The sequence below is a fragment of the Rhinatrema bivittatum genome, chromosome 4, assembly GCF_901001135.1.
Source record: "Rhinatrema bivittatum chromosome 4, aRhiBiv1.1, whole genome shotgun sequence".
NCBI classification, from domain to species: domain Eukaryota; kingdom Metazoa; phylum Chordata; class Amphibia; order Gymnophiona; family Rhinatrematidae; genus Rhinatrema; species Rhinatrema bivittatum.
In genome coordinates this window covers 467159888-467181042 of record NC_042618.1, presented here as the reverse complement: position 1 = coordinate 467181042, position 21155 = coordinate 467159888, and the positions used below count along the sequence as shown (strand labels likewise).

General features: G+C 44.8%; 1 protein-coding gene across 1 annotated transcript in view; it reads left to right on the top strand.

Moving 5' to 3' along the window:
• The window catches only part of LGR5 (leucine rich repeat containing G protein-coupled receptor 5), a 206500-nt gene extending 186168 nt beyond the window's left edge, over positions 1–20332 (top strand). Inside the window, exons 12-18 of the mRNA XM_029597180.1 lie at positions 1220–1285; positions 10467–10538; positions 11911–11982; positions 13660–13785; positions 17599–17741; positions 17830–17913; positions 18228–20332. Coding sequence (XP_029453040.1) covers positions 1220–1285; positions 10467–10538; positions 11911–11982; positions 13660–13785; positions 17599–17741; positions 17830–17913; positions 18228–19312 — 1648 coding nt within the window. The 3' untranslated portion in view covers positions 19313–20332. The remainder of the gene's footprint in view (positions 1–1219; positions 1286–10466; positions 10539–11910; positions 11983–13659; positions 13786–17598; positions 17742–17829; positions 17914–18227) is intronic.
• The last annotated feature ends 823 nt before the right edge of the window (positions 20333–21155 follow it).

Below are 21155 nucleotides of genomic sequence, written 5' to 3'. Positions count from 1 at the left end.
GTTGTCCCTTAACAACCTTAACTGAAGACAGAATTTGGTCCAAAAGATCTTTTCACAGGATACTGTAAAGATGGCAGTTTTCTACATGTCACATGGGTTAGCACGTGTTGATGCTCATAAAGCGGGCCTTCTGAACACTGCCCTGAATATGAAGGTAAAAGTGGCACATGTGCTTTTCACCTTCCGGTAAAAGCGTGACCTCTGCGTGACCATGTAACAGACGGTCTACCCGCCATAAAAAGGGCCACGCACAGTTACTGCGTGCACGTTACACGGCTGAGAAACAGGACAGTAGAAGGTCGGCGGAATGACTTTTACGCGTGTGCAGACTGATGGGGGGTGGGGGAACAGGGGAATTTGATTCAGACGGCAACCAACGCGGTCTGGTACCGATATGCAGACATAAGAGGAGAAGCACAGGGCTTCCTACACAGCCAAGTCCTAACGCAAAGCAAGCCGGCATTGCCGGAATTTTCTGGAAGGCTCCTTGCCCAGTAAAAATGTTGCTAGCAGTCTTATTTTTATGGCTTTGACGATTGCTTGGTTCTTGTTTGTAAATATTACTACCTTTAACATAAGGATTGGGGGTAACTGCATAGACTACCCTTGAGAGAAACCTGCGGGTGACCTGCATGGCCCAAATAAATATTACCATAGGAAGTTTGCTGGGCAGGCTGGATGGACCATTTGGGCCTTTTCTGCCATCATTACTCTCTTACTTGATAGTATATGCCTATTTCCACGTTCATATAGAGGGAGGGGAATTTTCAAAGCCTTCTGCGCAGGACCGGGCTATTTAAAAATCGTATGGGTAAGAGTGCATGCATTGGGGCCTGTAAGCCTGCACTGTAAGCCACAGTATGAAGAGCCCTTCTTCTGGGCGAGGTTTGCAATTACAGGCGTACTTTTTACGTCGTTAAAATTATACATGCAACTCCCTCCCCCCCACTCCAAAAAAACCCCAAAACTGCACAGTAGCAGGTGTAAATGCATGCGGGTGGATCTGATGGGACAATTTTCAAAGGCAGGGTACGACGGTACTTTCCCTTTGAAAATTGCTGCAAAGTCTGCGGTTAAAAAGTAACTACAGACTTTACAGCAACAGGAGCAGCTACGAAATGACACCCCTATCCCCTTCCTGCATTTTAACAATTTCACGTCATGGCAGAGTTTTTTACCTCTCTGTACTCACCTCTCTGTGTGTCCCTTTGTTTCGCAGGGATCTGTCCTATAATCAGATTCAGGAGTTACCTAATTTTACTGGCTGCCAAAAGCTTCAGAAAATGTAAGTGAAGGCGCGGCGCTGGGGATCAGCTGCATAACTGAGAAATAATTGCAGCTGATAGGCAACAGGGCTGGGCAGATCAGAAACGGCTGTGACCTTTATTTCAACAGACCCGGGCCAATAAAGGTGTGATTAGTTATGATTAAGCAATCAAAGTTTTTTTATAATTAAAACTCCTCCTCTCTCTCCTCCGCTCTGTCGTCTTCTCCCCAATGTCGGTCTCCAGGCCACAGTACCCCCTCCCCCACCCATTGCACCATTTCTCTCTCTTTAAACATAGATCTCCCACTAACCTAGAATGACTTTTGAAGGTCAGAGAAGCAACTGCAGCCAACAGAAAGGTTCCTTTAATTTTAGACTGGAGATTAGAGGAGGAAAAGCTGGAGGGGTTGGTTTTTTTTTTTGTATTTCAATTGATTTATTCACTTTCAATTACACGCCTAGAGCACAGAATGTCTAGGCGAGTTACAATAAAATCAACAGCAGAATAAACACTGAGATCACTACAAACGCACGTCAAATCACAAACGGAACTAAAGGCACAAACAGGAAGGCGGCAATGGCCAACGCGAAGCCTCCTCCTTCATATTAAACTGCTAGGCCTTCAAGGTGCTCTCCCAAAATACTCCCGAAAAAAACATGTTTCAGCCATTATTCAGAAATGAATATAATTTCGTTTGTCATGCTGCTCATTCAGGCAAGACTTCCAGATGGTGGGCCTAGAACAACTGAAGGCCAAGCAATGCTGGAGCATTAACATACCCTTTTTGAGATGATCTTAGCTGTTTGCTGGGTGCATAATATGAAAGATATATTCTGGTTCACCCCTTCACAAGCAATTAAACTAAATCTTAAATTTAATTTTGGCTTCTATAGGAAGCCAATGAAGTCTATGCAAGTTTGCTTACGTAAACAGTGTTTTCTATAGATAGAGTGAATGAGCCATGCTGATTGGGTGCGACGTCTCCCGGCGGCATGGATCAGAACCTTCTCCAGTAGTAGAGCTTTCTGTTCTGCTCATGCACGGGAGTTCCCACGCGCATACCTTAGTCGTCAACGGGTCACTTCAGTTGGCATGCAAGAAAATGGACTATGTCCTTCCAAGTTTTCAGAGACTGCCAGGGGGGTGGGCGGGTTCGCATGGCTCATTCACTCTGCTATCTACGGAAAACACCATTTATGGTAAGCAAACTTGCTTTTCTCCATTGATAAGCGAATGAATGAGCCATGCTAATTGGAGAGTCTCAAGCTAAGGGTTGCTACTTTCGATAAGACTCGAGAGATTGTCAGACTGCTCAGCCTATGAAATACTACCTAGTCTCCTAGGTGGCTGGCTCTGCGCACTTTGTATTTTGTATAAGACAGCCCTCCCTAACAAACTCTCCCGATTCAGAGTTTATCAAGACAGTAGTGTGCTGTGAAGGTATGGCTTTATGATCATGTTGCAGCTCTGCAGATGTCCACAATGGGAATGTCTCTTAAGTGCACCAGTGAGGTTGCTGTGGCCCTTATTTGGTGTGCCTTCACCTTTCCAGGAACAGGAGTGGAGGACATGCTGTGACAGTGCTGGATGCAACATGTCAACCAGTTAGCTAAAGTCTTTTTGGAAACCACCACACCAAGATTGTTAGGATTGTAGGAGATGAATAATTGTTGAGATCTCCTGTGAGCTTGTGTTCTTGCTTTGTAGTAGGCCAGAGCTCAAGTACAATCTAGTGTAGGCAGGATTTTCTCTTTGCAAGTATGGGGTTTTGGAAAGAACGTCAGGTGAGCAATAGATTCATTTAAATGACACCAGTTTTGGCATAAAGTTTGGGTGAGGCCATAATAGTACTTTGTCATGGAAGAACTGTAAATATGATGGAAAGTGGACCAAAGCTTGCAGCTCACTAATTTGTCAGGCGGATGCAATTGCCACTAGGAATAGTACTTTTCAAGTGAGGAACTTAAGTTCAGTTGTTGCAAGGGGTTCGAATGGACTGGACATTAGGGCAATTAACACTACATTAACATCCCATGGAACTGGAGGTTTCTGTATTGGTGGACAAATGTGTAAGAGTCCCTTCATGAAGTGAGATACTAACAGATGAGTTGCGATGGAATTTCCAACTACTGGTTGATGGTATGCTGCAATAGCACTCAGATGGACTCTAACCGATGAAGTCTGCAGACCTGTCTGAGACAAGTGGTATAGGTAGTTGAGTAAGAGCTTTGAAGAACAATTGAATGGATTAAGTGATTGTTTCTGGCACCAAAGTACGTAATGGAACCATTTGAAGGAGTAATTATGATGAGTGGAGGCTTTCCGAGAAGAGAGGAGCATATCTTGAACAGCCGCTGGCAGGTCCAAGGCTTCTAAGACTTGGCGCTCAATCTCCAAGCGGTAAGGTGGAGTGATGAGAGAAGGGGGTGCAGAAGGGTTCCCCCCTCTTGTGTCAGAACTGTCTGACAACCCAGAGGTCTGGGTGGTCGTACTGATAGTTTATTAGATATGCATACCATGGTTGTCTCAGCCATGCTAGGGTAACAATAATCATGTCCACCTTGTCGTGGATGCATTTCTATACTGTGCGGGTTATAAGTGGTAATGGTGGTAAAGCATAAAAAGACCCTCGGACTATGAGAAGAGAAAGGCATCTGTCCGGAGACTGAAGGAGAGAGCAGAAGGCTTCCACCTTTGCATTGTATTGGGGCACAAATAGGTCTATGGAAGGTTTGCCCTACTCGACAAAGATACTGTTGGCCACGTTTTGGTTGAAGGACCACTTGTGTGGGTGGAACACTATGCTGAGTTTGTTGGCCTGCGTGTTTGCTATTCCTGGAAGATAAGTTGCCTGTAGGTATATGGCCCATTTGGTCACCCATTCCCATGTCAGAGTCGCCTCCTTGCATAAGATCAGCGAATCTGATCCGCCTTGCTTGTTTATGTAAAACATTGCAACCTGGTTATCCATATGGATCATTATTGTTTTCCCCATGAGGAAACGTTCAAATACCACTAGGGCTCTGCGAATAGCTCTCAGCTCTAGGAGGTTGATCTCATAGGAGGATTCTTCGGGGGACCACATCCCCTGGGTCTGATGGCGAAGAAGGTGTGCACCCCAGCCCATGGTGGAAGTCTCTGTGGTAAGAATCAACTGATGGGGCAGAGGTTGAAGAGGAGCTCCCTATGTTAGAGACTTTGGATGTAGCCACCAGGGAATCTCTCTCTTCATTGTAGCCCTGATCTTTAGTTTGATTGACAAGGGTTGAGTTCCTTGAGTCCACTGACTTTTTAGTCCCCACTACAACCTTCTCATATGCAGTCGGGTGAGAGGGACTACGTGGATTGTGGCCGCCATATGGCCTAGTAGTTTCAGTAGCAAACGGACAGTGGCTCTGGACTTTGTAAGTGTACTGCCAGGAGCCGGAGGCATTTTATTCTGACCTTGAGCAGAAAAGTTATCTTGGATGGAATCTATTTCTGCTCCTATAAACTGAAGGATCTGAGCTGTCTGGAGAATGGACTTCCCGTAGTTGACTAGGAAGCCTAGATCTTCGAGACGCCGAATGGTGACTTGAAGATCTCTTTGAAGATCTTGTGGATCAGGAGAAACTATTAGCCAATCATCCAGATATGGAAAGATTTGTAAACCCTTGGAGTGATGGTGCACCTCAACCACTGCTAAATACTTTGTGAAAACTTGTGTGGCAGAAGAGAGACCAAACGGAAGAACTTTGTATTGGTAATGGGACGTGTCTATTTGGAAGTAAAGGTATCACCAGCAGGAACAGTAAATCGGCATATGCATCCTTGAGATCTAGGGAGCACATCCAGTCTCTCTGCTGAATAAAGGGGAGGATGGTCTTTGTTTTGTTGAGAGGGCGAAGGTCTAGTATGGAATGCAAGTCTCCTGTGCACTTTGGAGTGAGGAAGTACTGGGAGTAAAATTCCGTATTGTGGCGAGATGGTGGTATGCTTTGAATCGCCTTCTGCGTTAGTAACTTCTTTGCTTCATGCTGTAAGAGGGGAATCTGGCTGAGATGGCTTGTCGTTGGGAGTAAATGGGGTGAGGGGGGGAGTCTTGAATTGCAAGTAGTACCCCTATCGGATTATATTCAAACCTATCTGTCGGAAGTAATTTTGGACCATGCTTCCCAATGATTGGAGAGTCTACCCCCTACCGGGGTGACCATGGTTGTGTTGAGCATTGCTGGCTGTGGCATGGCCTCCCTCAAAAACCTTGTTGTCTTTTGGGGGTAGTTTGCTAAGGAGGCTTTTGTTCCTATGATCCCGTGGGCATGCTCTTTGCGTTGTTTGTGGAATTTGTGGACAAGGCTGCTGCTAAGTGGTGGGTCTATATTGTGTGTACTGCCTTTAGGATTTCCGTGGATAGTATGGTTTTTTGTACTGCAAGAACTGACGTTTAACAGTAGTGGAATGGTCACTTGTTAAAGTGAGGGATTGCACTGTTATGTTTTGTTTCTTAATGTGGCCACTGTTTCACAGAGCTTATCCCCAAAGAGGTTACTACCTAAACAAGGGAGATCTGCTAGTTTGTCGTGGACATCTTCCCTGATTGAGCTCACATGCAGCCAAGATGTTCTCGAGCTGCTATAGCAGATGCCGAGGCTCTGGGGTAGTCTCTTCATAGACAGAATGGAGGAGATGATAGATTCCTTCCTCAAAGTCAATTAATGGTTGAGGAGTGATATGCTTGCCTGTGTCTTCAGGAGTTGTAGGCTTCAGGAGTTGTAGGCATTCATATATGTACTGGACCTCATAGAATTGGTGCTGTTGGATACAAGAGGCAAGTGTGTGGGAGGTGAACCGGGCCATAACACTGAGAGTTTTTAAGGTGGTATTTCGGGTCCAGCTTCCTAACTACTGGCAAGTTGGAGTGAGGAGATTCCCAGGATTTGAGGAGAACTGATTCCAGTACTGAATGAGGAGGTAAAGCAGCTGGCTCAGAAGGAACATCTAGTATCTTTAAGAGCCCAAAAACTTCTTTACAGGGGTCTGGGATCTTTTGGATTTCTACATTAAGCATGGTTCCCATGTTTTCCACAAATTTAGGATATGTGAGATCCTCAAGTGGAGAGGTATGTTCTGGAGGGTCCTCTGGTTCATCAGAAGGGAGACTAGTAGAAGAAGTCTGAGACAACAAAGGTGATTGGTATGGAGGAGGGGAATCTGGCCTCTCTGCCGCTGCCTCCTGATCAGGGGAAGCCTCGTGTGACTCCAGACTTCTCGGGCTTTGTCTTAGTGTGTTGACTGGTTTGCGGAGAAACTGATTCTTGGTGTAACTTGCGATGATCTGAGCTTGAGATTTGAAATCTTGGAAGACTGACCTCTGGATGATGAGAAAAAAAGAAGCCAAATAGAATAGCAGAGATTTGCTGCATGACCTCTGTGGAGCTATGCCCTGGGGATCTAGGAAGCGGCCTATGTGTGACTGCACCGCTGCTTTGTAAATATCTGAGTCGGGAGATTGAAGAGGTCTGAAAGCTAGTGAGCCCTTTACTATCTTCCGAGGTCTTGAATATAGTGGTTCTTGAAGTTGAGTTACTTCATGTCTTCTTCTGGACTCTCATGATAAGCCCGAATTCACCTGTTAACTGTGATGAGAAGATCCCGAGGAGATAATAGAAGGGGATCCAGCCCGCGGGGACAAAGGCTTGGGTGTAAACGTCTGTTGAATGGGCTCCACTTCCACTACTACCTCTAGGTCCTGGGACGTCTGGTCTCTAGAGGAACTATGGATATCCCTGGTCATTGGCCTCTGTGTTCAAACTGAGGGGCTGGAAATAGTGATAGATCTTGATGGTCAAGATTCTCTTGTGGGGGTTTCAAGAATCCTGATTGCATTGTTGAAAGCAGTATAGCTCCGCATGGGTTGAGTTTGCATGGCGCCAGTTGCTGTTTTGAATCGTGTTTGTGTTTCATCTGACGCGTTGCGTCGTGAACCGATACAGATGAGTGGTTGATTGATGCAAGCTTCTCTCTGGACGATGCCGTATTTTCCTATGATGAAGCAGGTGAAGCGTGGGATGACACAGGTGTCGCACACTGCACTCCTATATCACGAGCGATGCAGTTACCTTGTGCCAGGGTGCATAGTGAGGCAATGTATTGGTGGTATGAGTCGCCGTTCCCATTTTAGCAGGCTCTGTGGGAAAGTGCATAGATTTGCCGTGCGTCGAACTGGATGGCTTTACTGGCACTGGATGCGTCACTGAAACACTGACTTTTTAAATTTGGGGCCTGGTTTCAGGTGATTTATGATGTTTTCTTTCTTTGCTGAGCCGTTAGGTCCTCAGAGGATGTCCTCTTTCTGGTCTCTCTCGGAACTCGTTGCTTTGGACCCGGCGAGTATTGAGTTGAGTGCCATGGAGAGGGTACATAGCTGCCTGAATGCGAGGAGGTAGTCTTTGCACAAAATCTGGCAATTTGTTTGTTTCAGCCCTTGATCACCGGGCCCAAGGTGACATGCGTCCGCAGTCCCTACAGGAAGCCTGGTCATGCTCTGGACCGAGGCAGAGATAACAATAGTTATGTCCATCTGTGGTAGATATGATATGCCCACAGGAGCAATATTTGAAGCCTGGGGCCTTTTTAGTTGTTTACATTTGAAGAGATGAAAACACTGCGACTGTGGAGGAAAAAGACTCACTTCTGTATGCAACGTGGAAAAAACGCAACTGAAATAAACAGTTAATGACAACTGAGGTATGTGAGTGGGAACTCCCGCAAATGAGTTCTACTATTGGAGAAGGTTCCGATCTGTGCCGCCGAGATGTCACACCCAATCAGCATGGCTTATCGATGGAAAATAAGGGTTACATGATCAATTTTTTTTTTTTTTTTTTAAATAATCTGGCTGCTGTATTTTTGTAGCAATTGTAACTGACAAACCCTTAACTTGGAAAGCCCCTAATAAAGGGAGTTACAGTAATTATCTAACAAATGGAGAATCATAGCTCGATTGGGGTAATCTGAGTTAGGGGCTGATGCAATTATGTGCGCTGAAAGCGGGCGCTGACTTTTCAGTGCCTGCTTTTTTAACGCACGCATGGCGCCCGCAAGGCAATATGGAAATTAGGGGATCGCGCTAGGAAGGAGGTGCTAGAGTCGCTTGCGCGACCTTAGCGCCTCCTTCCTAACGCGACCCTCCGTGGCTGCTGATTATGAAGACCGACGCCAGTAAACTCGGCCTCGGTTTTCATAACCGGCCGTCTGCCAGTAATGAAAATGGCCGCCGATAAACTCGGCGGTCTGCTGAGTTATCTTATTTTTTTTTTTTTTTACTTTAAAAAAAAGGATAGAAAAGCAGTTTTTTCTGCTTTTCTGTACTTCTTTTCAATGCGCTCAGCTATTAACGCCTGCTGAGACACACATTTTATCTTTTTGCATTCGGAGTGAATGAGAAATAGGCTCATTCACATGCATTTGCACGTGATGAGCGACATCTCATTCACGCCGCATCGGACACGCGTTAAATAGACGCTAATCCCCCTGTTGCATTAGGGGGTGGATTAGCGCCTATTTATCCGGCGTCAGACTGTGGGGTTATACAGTACGCTCAGCTGAGCGCACTGTATAACCCCACAGTACGATGCAATACAGTACGCTCAGCTGAGCGCACTGTATTGCATCGGCCCCTTAGAATGTAACAGTAGAAAACTGCTCAGACTAGAGCTGAGATTTGAGGAGCCACAGCAAAGTACATGTCCAACATCATGTCCCAACTAGTGATTGTAAGAGAAAGCTGCAAAGAAAAGCCAGCAATGTGCAGGAGCATTTTAAGTGGGTTATAAATCCATAAGGAAGTGCTTTTTTTTTTTTTTTCTGGGTTCAGTTTTAACTTTTTCTGAGCAAGCCATTTAGAGCTAAACAAGCATTAAGATGATTGATGACTGTCTGTGAAGACCACCGGTTGAATGTCGTCCACCAACGTATAACAGTTTACATCAGATTTCTCAATTTCCAAAGCTGAGAGCTAAGTAGATATTAAATAATATAATCAATAAAACTGAACACTGAGCAACCCGGCAAGATACTCCTTGAAATAAACCCCGCCCCCCTGCATCCAGAAAAGAGGTAAATCCTGTCGATGGCTGCCCCCGAATCCCCAATACTGTCAACCATCTAAGTAAGATTATCGAGTGCCACTGGATCAATAGGGTGTCTCTCTATCTATCTGCTTGGAAGTGGACACAGCAATAAGAGTTCAGAGCTACGTTTCTCTCAGAATCCTGATTGAGGAGGACGAAAATCTCCCACTCTAAGGAGACGAGCCAAGATAAAAAATGATTGAGAAATAGTTTTATTATAAAAAAGGAAGACTGGACAGAAAACCATAGCTGGGTAATTCCTCTGGGTCCTTATTTCCCTTTAAAAAAAAAAAACAAAACCCAAAACTGGTCTTCCCGAAACCTTTTTTAGGCTTGGACGAAGCTGACCTTCTGCGAGGGTGAATTTTATAAATCGGCTGCATCTCAGGACTTATTTCCTTGCCCGTACATTTCAAGAATTTAAATGGAATTGGATCCAAGGCACATGTTGGATTTATAGTCTTAAGGAGCCTTCTCTACCTCCAAGTCTGAACCCTGTCTGAATGCTGTAAATGTTTGCAACACGGGAATCTCTGATACTAACTCGCTCCCCCTCTGCTTGCCTAAATGAACCACTAAGTCCAAGCTGACTCCTCGTGAGTTTAGCAGAGGCTGGTCTGCTGCTACTTCTCTGGTTACCAACGGAAGCAGTGGCGTCCTTACACCTCCACTGAAACCCGGATCCTTCTCGTCAGTAAGATTAACAAAAATAAATTAAAGGAAGCAAGATAATTAAAAAATCGCAAACGTCTTCTTCTTAACCATGTGCAAAAGTAGATAGACAATATTAGCACAGTATCAGCTGAAAGGGTGCATTCCTTAACACCATCCTACCATTTATTTATTTATTAGTCCTCACAAAGCACATGCCCTGGACCAGGTCAGACCTTTATCAAAGTTCAGGCAGGTACTGAGGTCAGGAGGGTCCTGAGTTTGAGCGGAGTAGTATACTCTTCCCTTGTAGGTAGCAGCAGCTATTTTTGCTGCAGTGTGCACGCACTAATAAACATCTTCCAGTTTCTATCACTGGAACATTCTCAGCATGTCTAGTGTCCCAAAGATGACGAAATTCTGTTTGCCTTTGCAGTGATTTACGTCATAATGAAATCCATGAAATCGGAGCCAACATATTCCAGAAGCTGGTCGCCCTGCGGTCACTGTGAGTCCAGACTCATATTTAATGATTTGATCCTCAGAACAGAACATTTTGCACTGTCCCTAAACTTAGGTGGTGGTGTTCTTGGTAGGTTTTAACATCATTAATGCTACAGCTCAGCTGGCAATTAAAACAAAACCAGAACTAAACCTCACAGCTAGCAGAGATGTTCAGTTGTAGAAGCTGTAAACAGATATGTTTGCTCTAACAGTTGCTATTTGTTTCAATACAATAGCAAGAGAGTCATAAGAACAAAAGAATTTGCTATACAAGGTCAGACCCAAGGTCCATCAAGCCCTGCATCCTGTTTCCAACAGTGACCAGTCTAGGTCAGAAGTACCTGGCAGGATCCCAAACAGTAAATAGATCCTATGTTGCTATCGTGCAGTGATAAGTAGTGGCTATTTCTTAAGTCTTAAGTTTATTGACTTCTCCTTCAGGAACTTGTCCAAACCTTTTTAGACCCAGCTATGTTGACTGCCTTTAACCACATCCTCTGACAATGAATTCCAGAGCTTAATTGTGGATTGAGTGACAAAATGTTCCCCAATTTGTTTTGAATGTGCTACTGACCAACTTCATGGTGTGTCTCCTAGCCTTTGTATTTTTTGAAAGAGTAAATAACCAATTTACACTTACCCATTGTATTCTACTCATGATTTTATAGACCTCTAGCATATCCCCCCTCAGCCGTCTCTTCTCCAAGCTGAACAGCCCTAACCTCTTTAGCTTTTCCTCATAGGTGAGTCGTTCCATCCCCCTTATCATTTTGGTATGTTTGACATTACAAGAAAATATAGGAAATGGCGACTGAGCTGTCTTCACTCGTTGCCCCCTTGTGTCTGTCCAGATAGATTTTACATAGCTTCAGAGACAGCCTCCCCAGACTATTTGACTTTCTGAATTCTACAGCTAATTTCATGCAGGTAACTTCCTCTTGCTCACTCCAGCCAGGGGATAATGCAATACAATTTCCGATGTCTCTCTCCAAAGCTAGCAGATGTAGAAGTGTTGAGATGTGCGGGCTCTTGTCAGCAGGAGGTTGAGCTGGCATGGGCAAAGCTGCTCAGATTCGTCCGTGGTAGAGCAGGCTGTCGACCCGGAACAGCCTGGTGTCCCGTAATTGTGCTGAAGCTGGTTTTTTTTCCATGTTACGGTATCCACCCCTATTTCAATTCAGAGATTGCAGTCCCTAGAACAAAATGCTTAAAGTAATGGGTAGGAAAGCACATTACTTGGCTGAAGAAATACTTAACACTCAGGCGAATGTAATTGCTGAACTGTTGGATGGGGGGGTGGCGGGTGCCATCTGAACATAGATTCTTATGATACGGAGGGTTTATGTAGCATAATTGCCATGTTTACTTTTCAACAGGGATTTAGCTTGGAACAAAATTAAAGTTATTCACGCATGCGCATTTACTTCACTGTCATCGCTGCTCAAACTGTAAGTATTTCCTTAGTTTTGGTTTGGGGTTTTTTTGTTTGTTTGGTTTTTTTTTTTTTATAAACCTGAGGATATTTGTTTTTTTAACCTATTCTAACAAAGTCATAACTTTTCCTGCATTGATAAGGACCCCGTGGAACAAAAGACCTCAGAACTAAGGCGAGATTGATGCTGTGTTCTACAGTCAAAGAAGCCGTCAGAAAGCAAAGCGGTGGAATTGGCTCAAAAGAAAAGGAAAAAAAAAAAAAAAGGAAATGAAGGCCAATAGCTGACAGTGACGTAGGGGTAAAAATGGCTCTAACAGGGAGCACTAAAGGCAGCAGCGCTGGAATATTTTAAAGAAAGCACAGGGTGTCGTCAGGAGAATGAGGGAAGACAGTGGCTGCCTCTTCTGGCTCCGTTTCTTTAAAATGCTGGAATCGCCCCCATCAACTCATCTTCTCGCAGCTGGGGGGGAGGGGGGATTCGCTGCCCCAAACTTCAGCTCTAACACAGAGGCGATTCCAGGGGAAACCTGAAGAGACTGATGCAGGCTCCCATAAAGCTTGCTGCATTTTTATATGGGCCCCTTCCCGTTTGCTTGGATGGCCGCCAAGAAAATTTGCTCTGGGTTCCTCGTAAGGCCTAGGCAGCGTTGGTAAAAATCTGGCAGGACTTGGTCTTATCGTCCCGCACCTCTGGAAGACTATTCCAAGAAGTCTTAACAAAGGAATTAATTGAATTGAATTCCGACGTGGTCTGAAGACCTGGTTTGTTTGGGGGGTTTTTTAAACAGGCATCCGGCAATATAGATCAATAGGAATTTGGATGTTTAAGAATGATGCCTTTCAGCTGGTACTGTGCTGATATTTTCTGTCTATTTTTGTACATGGTTGTGTGTTGTTGAGTTATGTTAATTTTAATTTGTGAAATTTATCTTGCTTTATTTTATTTATTTTTTGTTGCTTGAGTACATTTTAATTTAAATGTTTATATTTACTGTATGTCACTATTTCTTTTAAAAAAAAAAAAATTTATACTCAGTATAATACAAAATGAAAATATAAAATGAAATACTCGCATGAATCATGTAACATCCTTCGTCTGAACCAACCCCTCAGAAAGAAGAGTTAATCCAGATTTTCTTTTCTATTAGCAAATTACAAACAAGGGTATGAAAAACCTAACTTAATACCAATTTGCATCTTAAGAGAAAAAAAAGTCCTCAAAGTTCTGCAACCCAGAACTGTGGTCCTGAGCTTGGAGGCAGGTGGGAGGAGGTGAATGGAGGACATTTTGTTCTTTCCGTATTTCAAAGGGATCCATCTCTGTAGGTTTTCAGAGGGCAAAATCAATCCAGACCTGTTGCCTGCCTTCTCATTTCCCAGTATTTACCACTGGCCTGTGGGTGGCGGTCCAGTGGATGGAGCGATCCTGTTGGCTGTAACGCCTGTCCACATCTGAAGAATGGGCCCAGGAGACCTTGACAAGCACAACCTCTAGTCACACGTCTTGCCGTTTATTGAAGAAGAAGCATCTCTCAAACGGCAAAGCAATTTTAGCTTCTCATCCATATCATACAGAATGTGTCTTTGAATTGCTTTGTAATTTAATTTCTGTCTTTTTTTTTTAATTTGTGTTTTATTGATAATTTTTATTAGTTCTATTGCACTTTTTTATTTTATTTTTCTGTTATAGGGATTTGTCTTCCAACCTTCTGTCTTCCTTTCCTGTGACTGAACTGCATGGTTTAACTCACTTGAAATTAACAGGCAACCATGCTCTACAAACTTTGATTTCATCTGAAAATTTCCCAAAACTCAGGTAGGTAGAGCATTAAGCAGAGAGGCCTTACTCCTGGGAGCGTGCTGTTCAGTGCTACTGCCGTGCGTTGCGCAAAGTTTAATCCAACCCATGCTCCAGAAGCCATCAGCTGTCCTGTGGGTTTGGCTAAATAGAAGACATCCTCAGAAACCTCCAACATTTGTCTTATCAGAAAGCAAACATGAACTATAAGTAGCTGCACTCACTTCACTTGCTACATAAATTCCTAAAAAGAAACTGCTCTCGAGCCCCCCTAGGGCAATTTTCATGGCACTGTAGGGGGTAATTTTCAGGAGTCTGAGGAGATAAAGATTTATACCTTAAATCTGCTTTGCAAAGCTGCGGGCATCCCCAGTACGTGTGGGTGCGGGCAGTTACATCTGCTCCTGAGTGGCTGTAACTCTCTGCATTGCATTTCCCCACATAATGTTGAAAATCGAAAGCCTGTGCTTTCCCTGCCCCCAGCTGCACCCCAGGAGCACCTGGCACGAGTGCGGGGCCGAAAAAATACACCTGCAATCGAGTTGCACCCGTGCGTTTCCCCAAACCACCCCCCTGGATAGGTTTCAAAAGCCGATCCACACCCATAAACTGGGCTTTATGCATATAAATGCTTTTGAAAATCACCCCCTTTATAATACTCTGCTCACAAAAAAGAAAAAAGTCCCTTTATTTATTTAAAATGTACCTGTTTAGCATGTCGAGCACCAGCCTGCACTATTTTGACTTTAATTGGTCTTTTGCATGTCAACGCAAATGTGAAAAATCTCTGTTATAAATGTTTAGCAGCCTTAGAGGCTGAAGAAGACCACCTGAAATCACTGCTGCCTTTTTTAATTATGCAAATGTACTCCAGGGACAGAATAAGATGTCCCGCTTCCACTGTAAACTCCTTTCTGCTACGTTACAGTGGTAAGGCTTGGGTGGTGGAAGGAGCTCTACCTTCCTCCTCCTGCCGCCACCTGAGGCGTGCTGGTATCCTGTTCACTTTTATTCCAGCCCAGTCAGACTGGTGGAAACGCGGGGCATTAATTCCCCAAAATTACACAGACTTAACCTTCTAGAATGTCCTGATACGTTTTAGAAAAAAGACCTACAGGAAAAAAATAACCTAATGCCTTTTATTCTATAATGATGATGATGATCACTGGTGGGCAAGGCTGCATCAAGCCTAGGGCGTTGCTTGCCAACAAGCGCCAGGTCCCACGGGGTGCGGTTACTACACAAAGCTAGGATGTGGTTGCTCGGTTACCAGACCCTGCCTGGCCCAGGGGCCCGGAGTAAGAATTCGCTAAATGGACTCCCTGACGTCTCACGCCTTCAGGAGGGGGACGTTCCAAGGCATTTCTCTGCATGAGAATGTGCTTTCCCTGTGCAGAGGGCTGCTCCGGTGTGCGGGTAAACTTATGCAGTGCATGGCCTGAATACGTGGAAGTTTACGTGGACTGTCCAGAAGCATTCCGGGGGGGGGGGGGGGGGGGGGCTGAGTTGGCTGGGGTTTTGGACTCAACGCATTACCTTTTGGATCTTGAAAAGTATGCATGTAAAACGTCTGCATACGTTTTAGCAGGGCCTCATTATGTGCGGGTAGTTTTGCTGGGGATCCTGTTCAAAGTGAGCCTATGTGTGTGTTTAAGTTTGCTTTGAAAATTGGTGTTAACGTATGCGCATGTTTGCAAACCTTTTATGCGGGCTGCTACAAAATTATCCCCTTAATTAGCAGGGATGCAGTAGGCAAATTAACTAAATGGATACAAAGGTTAAGTGATTGTCACGGAGTGGCCAACAGCATCATGCTAAGGAGATGCATTTGTTGAAAATGAATGCATATTTCATAATGAATAAGTCAATGTTCGGTTCCCTATGAACGGAACGAACCGAAAATTGAATCGGCTTCAACTATTCAAAAATTTTCACATTTTCAGTTCATTTAAAACAACAACAAAAACTGAGGCCTTCCACGTGGTCTTCATTGTAGAAAGGGCAGGAGCAATCTCCAGGCAGTCCTGTCCTGCCGACTCCTGATTCTACAATGGCCAGCACCGTAAGAATAACGACACTGGCCGGCCACGAGAAGGCGCCATTCTGCTTTATGGCTGCATGCAGGGCCAGCTGGCAGGGCAGGAGGGACTGGAGATCCTCCTGCCCATTTCTACATGGAAAACCTTCAGGTAGTCCTGTCCTGCTGACTCCTGATTCTACGATGGCCAGCACCGTAAGAATAACGACACTGGCCGGCCACGAGAAGGCGCCATTCTGCTTTATGGCTGCATGCAGGGCCAGCTGGCAGGGCAGGAGGGACTGGAGATCCTTTTGCCCATTTCTACATGGAAAACCTTGGGGGCGCCAGGAAGATCTTGGTACAGTTGTGAGAGATTGGGGTCCTTCTCAGGTCCCCTTTTTTGATTGTATTTAATATTTATTTTGGTTCAGTTCATTTGCCAAACCAAAACAAACATTAAATGAACTGAAACCCAAATTTAAAAAAAAAAAAAAGAATCAAAAAGAAAAAATAAACCAATGAGAGAGACACTCTTCACCATTGAAGAAAAACGAAGAAATTAGCATTTTGCAATCGCGAGGCCTTATTTTTCTAAACAGTGACTGTCTTACATAATCCATTAATACCCAGTTTTCCCTTATGAGGAAAAGCACTTAGCTGTGTATGAAGAGCTGTACCCCGGTGGCATCAGCGTGCTGCCTCGCAGGGGGGGGGGGCGTTAATGAACATTAAGGGGATCATTTTCGATCAGCCCTCATAAGAAGGCTGGCAAAAGCGCCCACAAGCTTCAGCATTAATCTGCTCGGGAATATTACACTCCCCTCCCAAATCTAGCCTGAAGGTTTACATCTGCTAAAGTGGTGTTCGCTCCTTTTCCCTGAAAATGTGCGTGTATGCATTTAAAAATCCAAGACGTATGCACACGAGTCCAGACCTCTCCCCAGACAGTGCCTCCCCTCGCTCCAGGACATACGTGCATATTGGGCAGGCAGTTTTGTAAAAGGCCATATCTGCACATAAAACCACTGTTGTCCCTTTGAAAGTTACCCTCCCTGACCAAAATGCTCGGCCCTGCTAAATGTTTTAATTTTGTGTCTGTACGTGGATAACAGTAATAAAAAACAATGTTAATAACATACGAAGTGCCATGCAGGGTAAAGACCGATAGGTGCAACTGATAAGCAACACCAGTCATGCAGGTCCAACAGGCAAGAGGGAGATTCGCACACTGGGTCCTGATAAACAGAGTATGCAACCAGCTTTAAAAAGGCAGGGAAAATGTCCCAGGGCTTGTGTCTTCAGGTGGGACTTTGTTTCAGGTTCTGTACCTGAATTGTGGCTCATCTTTCACTCGAGTTAAATCCAAAATCCCCAGGGGAGCGAGTGCCACGGGGGGGGGGGGGGGGGGGGGGGGGGAGGGGACAGAAGCAGCAGGGGTTCAAAATCAAGCGTAAAGCTGAGGATGTAAAAGGGATTGGCCAGGGTTTGTACCGAATGCGTGTGCTCTCCACCCCCACACTGCCAGCCTGCTGGGGCCCAGCTTTGTGCCTCAGAGGTGAGTATGGAGGGTGGAGCAAACTGGAGGATGCAGACAGGATGATGGAGCAGGAAAAGAGGCGTGCTGGAGAGATGGAGGGAGGCTAGGAGGATGATAGAGGGTTGATTGGTGCGAGGGGAAAACTGCAGGATCTCTTCAGGTCTTGCAGCCTGCTTGCTGGGGCTTTGGTGAGAGGCACAGCATTACAACTTCATAAGCCGAGGTTTGGCAGCCGCTGAAGCAGTCTAACCATTTCCTTTTCTTCAATGCACAGGGTAATGGAGATGCCTTATGCATATCAGTGCTGTGCATTTACATCTTGTGAGAGTCTCTACAAAGTCTCCAGCCCGTGCAACAGAGATGAGAACAGCACTGCAGACGACTTTCCCAGGAAAGACGCCGGCATGCTACTCCAAGGTAGCAGCTAGAGATCCCGTGAACGTGCTTTCCCGGCTGGACAGCAGGCTGGCAGATAGCGTAAAATAAAATGCCTTTTTCTCCTTAGATGAACGCGACTTGGAAGATTTTCTGCTCAACTTTGAGGAAGATGTAAAAGCCCATCAGTCCGTACAGTGCTCTCCCTCACCAGGTAGGGATCGGCTGGGGCACTTCCTTGCTTGCCATGACCCTAACCTGATTTTAGCAATTGGCAAAAGAATCCAATGAATGCCTCTGATTAGAGACCGCGGTTTTAAGGAGTGACGTTTTGGGGCTCACATCTCATTGGAATCTAGATTTTTTTTTTTTTAACTTTTTTTTTTTAACGAGCATTTCTGATTTCTTGCCAAAGCATTCAACAGGCGAGAAATGGGCGTGTCTGCACTCGGGAATTAACTGCCACCCTTGCAGCCTCAGTCTAGGCAAAGAGAAGAAACTCATCATCCTTTTCCTTTCCTATTACAGGACCCTTTAAGCCCTGCGACCATCTCTTCGGCAGCTGGGTGATCCGAATCGGAGTGTGGGTCATCGTCTTCCTGGCTTTCGCTTGCAATGCTCTGGTGTCTGCCTCGGTCTTCAGGTCCCTCTTCCGCATGCCCTCCTCCATCAAGCTTCTGATTGGACTGATAGCCATTGCAAACCTGCTGCTGGGCCTGTCCAGTGGCGTGCTGGCCTGCGTGGACGTGTTGACCTTCGGCAGCTTCTCCCGCTACGGTGCCTGGTGGGAGAGCGGCGCTGGCTGCCAGGTTACAGGCTTCCTGGCCATTTTCGCTTCGGAGGCATCTATTTTCCTGCTGACGGTGGCAGCGCTGGAGCGCGAGCTCTCGGTAAAGCGGGCCGCGAAGCTTCAGACCAGATCCTCCCCTGCCGGCGTAAAGCTGGCCATTTGCTTTTGCTTCCCCCTGGCGCTGGCCATCACCGCAGTCCCACTGCTCAGTGGCAGGGAACACGGGATTTCTCCCCTCTGTTTGCCCTTGCCCTTCGGGGAGCCCTCCGCTATGGGCTTCATGGTGGCCCTGGTCTTGCTAAACTCGCTGTGCTTCCTGGTGATGACTGTGGCGTACACCAAGCTCTACTGCAGTTTGGAAAAGGGAGAGCTAGAAAACACGTGGGAATGTTCTATGGTCAAGCACATAGCTCTGCTGCTCTTTACTAACTGCATCCTCTACTGTCCTGTAGCTTTCCTGTCTTTATCGTCCCTGCTAAACCTCACTTTTATGAGCCCTGAAGTGATTAAGTCGGTACTGCTGGTGATCGTTCCGCTGCCTGCGTGTTTAAACCCACTCCTTTACATACTGTTCAATCCGCATTTTAAGGAAGATCTGGGAAGCCTCGGCAACAAGGCCACCCTGTGGAGAAGGTCGAAGCGCGGGAGTTTGATCTCCATCGATTCAGACGATGCAGAGAAACAGTCGTGCGATTCAAGGCAAGTACTTGTACCCTTTGCAGGCGCGTCATCCGTCATGGTGGCTCCCAGCTCACCAGCACCATCCTACCAGCTGACAGAAAACTGCACCTTCCCAGCTCTGACGTTCGCTCCCCGCCGCTAGATTTGATGATGCGGAAAAAAAAAAAGAAGGAATGTCCCTTTAACCAGTGGCGTAAATCCAATAATGAGGTGAGGGAAGGCCCTCACCTTGTGCTCAGAAAGAAACGGAAGACTAAGGAGACGTGGCCTTCTTCTAAGTGCCTCTCTGAAATGCTCTCTTACCAAGCCCAAGTAGCAACGTGTAGCACGTGCTTCGGCCCTGAAATCCGTAGAACCTGTAAGCTTGCTTGTTTGTATTGTTCAGCTCCCGAGAGCCACCTCTGGATCAGGAATGTACCTGAATGAATACGCAGGAGGCAGTCAGTAGTAGTGTGTTTGCTGCTCTGCATTTACCGTGGCGTTGCCATTTTTCCTCCTCCTGTTTGAAGGTCACCCTCCACCCCCTAATCAGATAGCACTTGAGACGGTTCCAAGGACAGAAGGGCCAAATCATTACAATAATGAATTGCATATGTGAGTGTGATGGTTTCCTCTGTATTTGATCCTCAAATATTCTTTAAAGGACTACATTAATTGATTTCTGGCTTACATGTGCAATCCTAAAAAAAATGAATAAGAACATTCTCTTTGATAAAGGGGACTTTGTGGCTATCTAAACTTTTTATCTCTAGTTCCTTATGAAGTAATTTAGCAGGCAGCTGGAGAATGATTCCTGAAACCACTTTGGATTAAGCAGAGGGTCAACAGATCATTGCACAAATTGATTACCAAGTTTATTTAGCTTTATTTTAACTGCCTATGTTCTCTGCTGCTGCATTGTTGGTGCATGAAATTACATCTCACATGGCTACTATTAAAGTTGGGACAATGCTTTCAGAACACAGAATTAAAAAAAAAAAAACATTGAATGGCATAAAGACTAATTTATGCTAGAATATTTTTCTAATCTTACAAAGTAAACCCCAAAGCAGAGTGCTATGTTCCTACCCTATCTTGGGGTCTTTTAAAGTTTTTATAAGCACATTTGAAATATTGTGATCAGATGGAACTGAGAACAAAAAAAAAACATTTAAGAGTTTTTAAAAAATATGATGTGTAAATATAGAACTGTATTTATTATTACAGTAAAGATATAGGGATAAAGGACATGAGAAAAACTATGTACAGTTTCACATATTTTCTATATTTTGCATTTCCTGCTCTCCTGTTTTACTAAATTCATTATTTGTATATAATTTGTAAATGTTTAGTGGCTGTATATAGATTATATTCTTGCTTTTCTATGGGTGAACCAAATACATGTAATTTGTAATAAAAATTTGTGATGCAACAACATATAATAAGCAGCATTACCTCCTACTGAAGCTGATAAACCTTATGTGATTTTTCTTGTAGTATTACTCACATCTTCCATTGCATATCTGCCCAACAGGCAGAGTCGTCATATATAATGGCTGTTGATGCTTGAATGTCGAGAAAGATATTGCAAAAGTCCTTAAAAGACCTGGAGTCTTACGTCTAACAAAAAGAAATTACACAGGTCTTAAAAGCTTAGCTTGTATTATTTCCAGAACTAATTAACCCCAGATTAAAATGAGTACATTTTCAGTTCAAATTCACATATTTTAAATGGAATGCTAGCGCTGCTATAGTGCAAGTTCTTATAGGCTTTAGGTGGGAGATGATCCAAATCAGTCTTTAATTAGCAATAAAGTAAATATAATGCGCCATCCTCAGTATGATGCTGAGTCACGCCTGTGACTCAGCATCAGGCGTGGAGAGATGAGCATTCAACTATTGTGTGCCAGACTTTTAAAAACAGCTATTTTCATCTGATTTTAGAAGTTATTATTGTGCAGTACCTGGCACCACAATAAGTCGTCTTAGTCCTAAGTATTACATAT